Source organism: Cololabis saira, chromosome 22 (genome assembly GCF_033807715.1).
Source record: "Cololabis saira isolate AMF1-May2022 chromosome 22, fColSai1.1, whole genome shotgun sequence".
Taxonomy (NCBI): domain Eukaryota; kingdom Metazoa; phylum Chordata; class Actinopteri; order Beloniformes; family Belonidae; genus Cololabis; species Cololabis saira.
In genome coordinates this window covers 19,903,414-19,913,522 of record NC_084608.1, presented here as the reverse complement: position 1 = coordinate 19,913,522, position 10,109 = coordinate 19,903,414, and the positions used below count along the sequence as shown (strand labels likewise).

Here is a 10,109-nt window from a genome sequence, read left to right as displayed (position 1 = left end):
CAGTCAAAGAAAGGAGAATTTCAATTGAGCAGCTGCATCACAGACGAGGTTCTGCATCCAGTCATTTCAGTTATGATGTGAAAGACATGGAGATGATGCTTATAGTATATTAACACCAGCAGATGGTGCTCTCATTCTGTCTGCAGTCAGTGTATCTCATCTAGCAATCATATCCTGAAAAGGGATGGTAATTTCCCATTCTAAATTATAATGACAGCCTGTTTCAGCTGGTATAAACTGTGCATTCCTTTTGGCAAAGCATTACATTGAGTTTCATCCTTCTCATGTCTCTGTTGCATGCAGCCACTGAGATCCATATACATTTATTGGAATGTAAAGACAGGCGTGGAATAGTTCTCCAGTCAAGTTTATTCATGCCACCTACATCTGCTTTTCACGAACCAGGTGAAAGAAGTGAATATGAGACCTTATACCCTGCAGGGCGTCCTTTTTTTCCATGCTCCGTCCCTCCTACCGCACTGAACAAACGCTATATTCACGTGCATGCGCTTGCAGTTGCTCAAACTCCCTGCAGGAACTCCTGCGTACTTTTTCCCCTCCGTCTCAGCTGCTGAGCGCAATGTCATTCATGCTGCGGAGCGAGAGCAGCAGAAGCTGTTCCCTTTATCCAACAATGTGGAGAGCATGCAGTATTTTTTGCGCATGGACTCTACTGCTCCTGACAGAAGTCTGTGCGCAGTCCCAGCGGAGGTACATCTTTATTTCTCTTGTCTCAATCCATTCATTTGAATGATTATTTTGGGGGAATCGAGGATTTTATTGGAGGCTGGGGTGATCCAGACAGGATTTTATAGAGGAACATTTAGCAGTCTGGGCTGTCTTGGGACGCATATTGCGCAATGGCGAGGAATAAAACCAGGAGTAAATAGAGATTTTCTTTTTTTAAACACACCATCATCATGTTGTAGCCTATTTTTTTTTTCTCTCTCTCTCTCAGACCAACATTCACATGTGGAGGGAACATCACTGGGGAGTCTGGAGTGATCGGGAGCCAGGGATACCCAGGAGTTTACCCCCCAAATACCAAATGTTTGTGGAGGATCACAGTGAGTCTTGTCTTATTTACATGTCCACACAGCCATATAGGACAAAACTGATTTGCAGTGAAGAATGCAACAAAGAGCTGCAAGGTAGAATGGCATTGACATTCTTTGTCTGAATCCTAAATATCAAAATCCCTCTGAAAATCCCTCTTTACAGCCACAGTCGGCTTTAGGCAGATTTTGTTGGCTGGTTCTGTGATTTGACTTGACTTCAAAGCAATGGAGCTTATATTGCGACTGCTGCATTTATATCCTGGCTCACAAGTGTGTTTTATATGGATATATATATATATATATATATATATATATATATATATATATATATATATATATACACATCAAAAGCTTTGCCATAAGTAACATAATATTACTCAGTAATTACAATATGACATTGTCTTAAACAGCACATTCATCTCGCTCACAGGTCCCTGAAGGCAGAGTGGTGGTACTGTCATTCCGCACTATTGATCTGGAGAATGACAACCTGTGTCGCTATGACTACGTGGATGTTTACAGTGGCCATGCCCATGGGCAGAGACTCGGCCGCTTCTGTGGGACTTTCAAGCCCGGGTCCCTTGTTTCCACGGCAAACAAGATGCTCCTTCAGATGGTATCTGATGCCAACACCGCTGGCAGCGGATTCCTTGCTGTTTTCTCTGCTGCTCACCCTCATGAGAGAGGTAAGCAAGAAGCCGGGACAAAGGTCCTGGTATGTTCATGTCCTTGGCTCACCCCAAGGTAGCGGTGGACAGTGACATCATAGAGAGTATCTTTGACTTCCCAAGATTTGTTCTGTAATGCTCAAATGAAAATACAAACACAGTACAACCCTAAATGTTATTTCAATTGCATAATACAACAAATCACATTCAAAACATCTGTTTTCTAAGAGCTATTGAACCTTTGGGGGCCAAAAGAGGACTGCATCTCAGTCTCCTCACAGTAGGATGTGGAATTTCTCACTGATGTTTCTTCGGATCATTTGAATTGAAAGTACAGCATCACTGGGACCTAAACGAGCCTTTTCCTGTCTGCACTCCCATACACTGTTTTCGTGGAATTTTAATGGCTGGTTTCTTGTACCCTACAAGCTTACATCTGCTAAGGGCATTGTCAATGAACCATGACAAACCCTCACAAACCTCAAGCAGCTTGGAGACCGTTGCCATGTTATCTTCAAACATTGTCATATTTTTTCAACATGTCATCCATTTGTAAAGTGCCTATTTTCATGCCACGGTTCTAAAATGCACGTCTTTTTTCAGTCATGCCATGAAAAGTATCATCACCCGAAGTACATGTCCAAAAGAACTGGAACAGTTTCGCAGCTAAATGGCTTGTGCAGTTAAACTGATGGTGTGTTTGCTGCTCTTCAATCAACAGAAATGCTGTTTTTCTGTTGTCGGTCCCACAGGAGATCAGTACTGTGGGGGCAGACTGGACAAACCCGGTGGGTCTTTCAAAACGCCCAATTGGCCTGACAAGGACTATCCAGCTGGAGTCACCTGCTCCTGGCATATAGTGGCACCAAAGAATCAGGTCAGATACTTAATGGGACTCACGTATTTTATTTCAGATCAATAAGTGAGCTTCAGTAGTTGGAGAAGTAGTTGTCACTTAGGGATAAACTGAACTTTACCATGGCTCGAGGGACATGATCCAAATCTATTAGTTGTATAAGTCTACATTTTTAACGGAATTTATTGTCGTTTTATTCTTGCTGCAGATCATTGAGGTGAAATTTGAGAAGTTTGATGTGGAGCGAGATAACTACTGCCGCTATGACCACGTGTCCATTTTCAACGGTCCAGAAATAAACGATGCAAAGAGGATCGGCAAATACTGCGGAGACAGCCCCCCAGCGTAGGTGATTTCTGTCATGCAGCAGATACTTTTTTTTTTCAAATAAAATGTCCATCCAGTCCCAAATCAGAAAAAACTGAGATGATATGGGAAGTGCACGTTCAAATAATATTAACAATGATGATGATAATGTGACAATTCTGAAAATTACTATGACTTAATTTACTTTTTAGACCCAAGATATTTCACTTTTTTTTTTTTTTTCTCTTCTCAGATTATTTTTTTCTTACAATACAGTACATTTTGAATTTCAGGTCCACAACATGTTCCAAGAACTGTTGGTACGCTGACAATTAAGTCTATGTAAGGAGGTGAAATTTTAAAAAAGATATTATTTCATACAGCTGACAATTGTAATTCTGATTTTAATGCAAGTATTTATGAATAGTTGAGTCTCAGATCGAACATGTGGGCAGATGGTCTTAACTTTGCCAACAAATAAGTGTAAACATGTCTTAAATCTTTCCCAAACTAAGCGTGGAGAAGGATTTGCATATTTCTCTAATTATAAAGATTCCTCAGATACAGAGACATTTAAATGTGTAAAGGATTCCTGTGATTCCTCGGTCAGGACTGCGTTAAGCGCTGTCATTCATCAAACGCTGAGGCAGTTGAAATTGTTAGTCCGAGAAAACTGTGTACACTATAGTACTGAGCTACAATCACAAATGCAAAAAGAGAAGGCTTGTGTTGACCTTGTCCAGAGCCCGTGTCAACATTTCTGGGCTCAGAGGCTTGTGGGATGGGCCATCACGCTGTGGAAACACGTATTGTGTTCTTTTTTGGAAGAAAAGGTCACGATCTGCTCTGAACCAGACTGTAATCAACAAGTCCAGAAGCCAGGCTCTGTAATGGCATGGAGTTTCAGTTTCCTGCGTCCTTGACAGAGGTCATGGGAGCTTTAATATAGAGAAGAACAATGAGATTTTAGAGAGACATATGCTGCCTTGAAGATCACATCCTTCTCATCAGAGAAGTTTGTCATTTTTCAGCAAGACGATGGAAATTTGCATTCCCCTCACCTTACAATGGTCTGCCTGCAGTCGTCACAAGAGGTCGCATAAAAAGAACCTTCTCTCCCACCTGGCCGAGGTCTGAAGGTTGACCGTTGGCTAATGGATGGGTTTGTACAAGTTCAGAAGGGTCCAGGTCAGCTGGAGCTGGCTGGTCCGGCAAGCGACTGACGAGTCAGAGCTCATCTGGCTGGACATCCTTCGCTTAGCCTCCAGGATGAAAACAACTGCTGCTGCTCGGATGAGCTTCATCCTCAAACCCTTCCAGGCCAATCCAGAGCCGTCTTAGTGGGCGTTTAGTTCAGTTAACAGCACAACCAGCCATACGATCTTTAAAACAACAACGATTACGCTCTCTGAGGTCCTTGATCACAGCTCAGTAGTCAAGTTCTTTGAAAATGCTAAGTAGCTAAAGTGAGGCTTTCACCCCCTAGTGGTCATTGAATGAACTGCAGTTTCCCCTACTTCTTACTAATGTTTAAATGTTGTGAGGAAAACAGAAGTCAAAGTAAGGCAAGGCAAGGCAAGTTTATTTGTATAGCACAATTCAACACAAGGTAATTCAAAGTGCTTAAATGCAAGACATAATTGAACAGTAAATAACAAATAAAATGAAATAAAATGATAAGAAAAGAGGTAAAATAATAATAAGCAAAAGTTGTTGAAAAGTAAGGGACAGTAGAGTACAGCAGCAACGTAAGTTCAAGAACTGTTGTATTATACAGTATCTGGGTTTTTATTTTTCATTCTCCATACAGTCGTGACCTTTTCTGATGTGATGACATGAAGTTGTACATCTCAGTTGATCCTCCATTCTCTGTCCTGTCCCGCGCTCCAGGCCGGTGTTCTCAGAGGGGAACCATCTCCTGATCCAGTTCCTGTCAGATCTCAGCCTGACTGCAGACGGTTTTATCGGACACTATAAGTTCAGACCAAAGAAGTTCCCCACCACCACCTCACCACCCAGCACCACACCACAGCCCGTCACCACCAGGCCCATACGTAAGCAGCAACGCCATTCCTACAAAATAAAACCTGTATGTTTTTAAAATACCGGCTTTGTGTTAACTTTGCTTTTGCTTTCTACACAAGAGGGCTATGGATCCTCTGATAGCAGATCTGACCAAGAGCAGGAATAACTAAGTAATAGAAGAATGTGGTTGCAATTAGCTTCATCCAACCCACACAGGAAACTGATATTTGTTTATGTCAAGTTGCAAATAGTTGACAGCTTGAATGAAAAGTTCCAACCAATAGATAGTCACCATAACAAGACTATTTTGGCAACCCTCCCCCATGATGTCATATAGTGTGACACGGCTCTCCGTCTGGCTTATCGTCCCTGACTTCTCCCTCTCCAAAGACAAAAACATTGAGTCAGTCCCCTCGTATTTTCTTTTAGCCATAGTTCATTCCTTTATGGAGTCTTTACTATCTAATCTGAAAGGGAAACGGAGAAAAAAACAGATGTTCGCTGGTCTCACTATTCAGCTATTTGTCTCTGGAGCTGACAGCTACTCATTTGGGCTTGTGTTACTTATAATACCCAGCAAGTGTACCACAAGAGAAGCAGATGTAACCATAACGTACATGCCTGGATCAATCACGGACAAAATTACAGACATTGAATCGTGTGTGTGTGTGTGTGCGTGTGCTTGTGTGTGTGTCCACAGCTCTGAAGTACTCTGTTGCCCTGTGTCAGCAGAAATGCAAAAGACGAGGAACGCTTGAGAGCAATTACTGCTCCAGCAATTTTGGTAAGATCATCAATGCTTTCTGATATCCAAGTACATGTCACGAACTCTTTGTTTTTCACAGATTCCAGCTTTTGTTGTGTTGCACAACTGTTGAAATCATTGTAAAAGCGTGGCCAAACCTCTTCTAATGAGCAGTTTATAGTCGGTTTTGTGTCACTATCTGTCACGCTTTTCATTTTCAGTCGTGTGTTTGAAAGATTTCCTTGGTAGCTGCCCAGGAACCGAGGGGCTGTACACAGTAGGGCCCAGTGGCCTCTAACGCAAACACGCTCCCTCTCTCACGCAGCTGTAGGTAAACTAGCAATAAATAAACGTGTTGATTCAGGTCTCGGCCTCAGTTTTCTGCTCTCAGCATGTTTCAGACTGGCATTTCAAAGAGTTGCCTTTGACTGGCACCCAGTAACCGAGAAAACGGCACACTACGTTACTTCACGCGTGGAAAAAGCCCCGCCGTGTGATGTGGTGGCAGAAGCAGCGTAGAAAATGTTAGAAGTGGTGGGGAAGCGATCTGAAAACGGCCCGTCTCATCAACAGTCCGCGTGAATGTTGGTTTTGTTCCATCCAGTTCAGTGCACGTGGACGTTTTGAAAGCAGCTCAGTGGTTTCGACAGCAGCGACGGGTACAATAACAGGACTGAAACAAGCAGTCCTCCGGCTGCTCTCATCTCTTGTCAGGAAATGAAACAGGCTCCATGTGAAGTCCAGACATATTGGTGCCAGCAGTGAAAAGAATCCCGTCCATGCTGGACAAGCTGCGGTTTCCTCCGCTCTCACTCACCTGCTGCTGCTGCTGCTGCTGCGGCTGCTGCTGCTCCTGCTGCTCCTGCCCTGCAGTTGCAGCACAGCCGTGTGTTTTGTACTTTCAGAGTCCTGTTCAGACTAAACAGGAAATGACTGAAACTTCCCCCTGCACATCTTTCATATTGTTCAGTACAAGTGGACAGAACAAGACCTGGGTTCAAGTGGCAACTCTGCAGACTTTTAAACAATAAAACTAAAGACTTCTCCTGCAGTTTCCAGAGTTTTGAAATCACATATTTATCTTGACCTGATGACTCATGCCTGGAACTGCGCATGTTCTGTGAGTTTATAAGAAAAAATAAACACAAGTGTCAGTCATAGCGACTTTAATTTGAACTTAAAAGACATGAAAATGAAAATAAACCTCATTGTTCACAATATTACCTCATTGGTATTTATGGCATAACATCAGATTTCCTAGTTATTAAGCTTCCCTCTATAAATTCCCTACTGATCTATCATATATTTCACAAACAAGTCCCACATTTTTTTGCAAGTGTTGCCTTGTAACACTTTTTCTCAATAATCTGCTTGAAATGTGTTTGTAACATGTTGTTTTACTTCCGAAGCCATTGTGGAAGTGTTTGGATTGGGCTTGACCAGAAAGACATCAAAGCAGCGGATGATCCACTCATCTAGAGCTTTATTAGCATGTATGAAAATCACGCAGGATGTGATTTGTTGGAAATGACAGATTTTCTTGCAGAATGTTTCCAGGCGTTTGGACAGTGACAGGTTTTTTTTTGTAGGAGCTGTCAAGCACATCTGCAGTCATTCTTTATATTATTCTTGGAACAGTTTCATCTTAGTTTCACTCGTTTATTTACTTATGTAAGGAAAGTCTTGGAAAGAGAACGTTTCTTCTGTAGGGTTAGGGTTAGAGAGAGAATGTTAGAGACAATGTTTCTTCTGTCGGGTGGATGGACTCTCCTCCAGAGATGGGGGAGATGTTCTGTTATTCAGGAGAGATTCAAGGTAAAGTCGCTGCCCCTCTGTATTTAGGGGAGCCAGTGGAAGTGTGGTGATCTGGTTAGGATGCCTCCTAGACGCCCCCATGGGCAGGTGTTTCGGGGATGTCCGACCAGGACATGCTGGAACGATAACATCTTCTGATTGACTTGGGAATGCCTCAGTATTCCCCTATTAAGGCTTGAAGGAGGTGGTTACAGGACGAGGGAGGTGTGGGCCTCTCTGCTTAAGCTCGGCCCTGTTGACCCAAACTCAGTGGTAGTTAAAGGATCAAATTTGTGCATTTTATTTTTGAGGTTAATCAATATGGCCCTTGTACTGAAATGTATTGCATTTTGTCTTGTGAAGCTTTCTCTTCATACTAAACGTGGAGACATTTTCTTAACAAGGAAGTCTTTATGAAGGGATTTTTTCTTTTCTTTTCTTTTCTTTTTTACCAGTGTAAATGTTCCTGCCATTATCCACAACGTTAATGTTTCACAATGGGGTTTGACTTTAACAGCCTTCAAATGCAAATTCAAACTTGGATTCAATACTAGCACTTTTTACATGCTTAATCGCTGAGGAAATAATAAGCTCAAAGCTGCTCATGAAAAGCTCATCGGCGCATGAGCTCCTTAATAAGAGGTTTTGATATATAAAAGGGTTGTAATTATGAATCATTACCTCCAATTTTGATGTGACTAACTTAAATGAAAGCCGGAAAGTCTGCACAGTAAGATCATACTTGTTACTCACGTAATAGTTTGTTCTGGTGAACAACTAAATTCAGAAAGAACTTACTGTACGTTCAGGTTTTTTTGTTTGTTTAATAACACTGTTGTGTTTTTCCTTCATCTGGCAGTAATAACTGGGACTGTTATCACCGCTGTGATGAGAGGAGGAAGCATGTATGCCACCGTCTCCATCATCAACGTCTACAAAGAAGGGAACCTGGCCATCCAGCAGGCGGGAAAAACAATGAGCACCAAGATCATTATCCTGTGCAAAAAGTGCCCGTTTATTAGAAGAGGTGAGTGTGCACACCCAGGTGGAATTGAATCGTGCATGAACACACAAAAAAAGGGTCATTATCTAAAATGATGATAATCACCATCCAGTTTCTGGTTGACTGTTTCTAACAATCAATGGCTCTGAGTTTTGCCCCGTCTGCCGCGCCGTCACAATCGAACGAACGATCCCAAAGGTGAGCGGCAGAACTCACTGTCCAAACAGTCAACGGAACACCGACACGTTTTCTTTGAATGCATGCAGACATACGGCATACAGACCTGCCAGGTGCAAGTTCTCATATTGCCTCCCTGAATGTCTCTGCTGTTCCGCCACTGCATTCAGGTTTTTTCTGTGTGACCTCACCAGGCATGAACTACATCTTCATGGGGCAGGTGGACGACGACGGCAAGGGGAAGATCGCCCCACACCACTTTGTTATGGCCTTCAAGACAAAGAACCAGAAAGGACTTAATGTTCTCAAACACAAGCAGTGCTGAGCTCCAGTAGCTCCGAGGATCTCCTCTGATCTGGTCGCCCGAGGCTCAGCTGCAGATGGAAACAATTAAGAAGAGGGGAAAAAAAAACAAACCCAAAAAGCTCCATCTGAACAAACAACACAGAAACAAAACCAAAGCTGGGCGCTTAGCTGCCAGGTAGAAAAACATAGAGTATGCATGATTTATTTAATTAAGTGGAACTTACGTTTGTGTGCTTAAGATTTTTTGCTGCAGATTATATTTATATATTTTTGCACACACACACAAGGCACTGGGCGATTCGAGACGATTTTCTGTGACAAAGAACAGCCTGTTGGCCTGCTTTTGAATTGATCATCACAAAGATATTTGTCAAAATTTCCACTTCTGTCCTCAGATTATTACCTGCCTTGCCATATTCCTGTCACTCGCTCGTAGCAGGGGTTTAAATCGTAGCTGATCGAAGAGCATGACTCAATCTTTTTTTTTTTTGGTGTACACATCTGTTGTGACATCACATCGTGATACTTTCACTCTTAATCCATTCCCTTTTAGTTTTTTCTTTAAAGCTGCAGAATAAAATGTGAATAAAGACTGGGATTTATGCTTTAAAAAAAGATACCCGTCTGGCAGAATCATCTTTAATTTGACAAGCCTAATTATTATTTATATGATGGTGTAAAACCTGCTGTCGACGTCCTGCGCTGCGTTTTAAAGGGCAGGGCCGGACGTTTTTCTAAATGTGGTTATTAAAGTGCAATATTTAATGTGTTCACGATTCCTTCGAGGCAATTTTCTGATTTTATGTGAAAACCTTTGTAGCTGAAGCTCTTTTCTTTAGTTTGTTACGGATGCGAAGCTCCGCCATCAGAGCGTCACTGACTTACTGTTTTAAAGGCAGAAAAGCTATTTTCATATGAAAATTATTTATATTTTATTGTCTTCATCTTCCCAAATAAAACTCCTTTAACACCCCCCCGTGTGCTCGTCTCTCTGCATGTGGAGTCTGGAAACGGGAAAGTTCCCGCTGGTATTTGCAGTGGTGCGTCAGGGGCATGGATGTATTGTCAGGGGGCAGTTGGGGCAGCTGTGCTCCAGTGAGCGCGAGAACGGATCAGGTGGGTCTAATGTGACTCTCACATGCACCAGGACACCCAGAAGTTGGCTGTTTTC

The 10,109-nt window shown here is 42.5% G+C and overlaps 1 protein-coding gene across 1 annotated transcript; it reads left to right on the top strand.

Annotated features, from left to right (window-relative positions):
* The first annotated feature begins 506 nt into the window (after nt 1-506).
* Nucleotides 507-9,911, top strand: pcolce2b (procollagen C-endopeptidase enhancer 2b). Its single transcript, XM_061713732.1, has 9 exons — nt 507-711; nt 959-1,067; nt 1,489-1,744; nt 2,479-2,603; nt 2,791-2,927; nt 4,779-4,942; nt 5,614-5,697; nt 8,312-8,479; nt 8,827-9,911. Exons 1-9 carry the CDS (start codon nt 581-583, stop codon nt 8,955-8,957), a joined length of 1,305 nt encoding a protein of 434 aa, XP_061569716.1. The 5' UTR covers nt 507-580; the 3' UTR covers nt 8,958-9,911.
* The last annotated feature ends 198 nt before the right edge of the window (nt 9,912-10,109 follow it).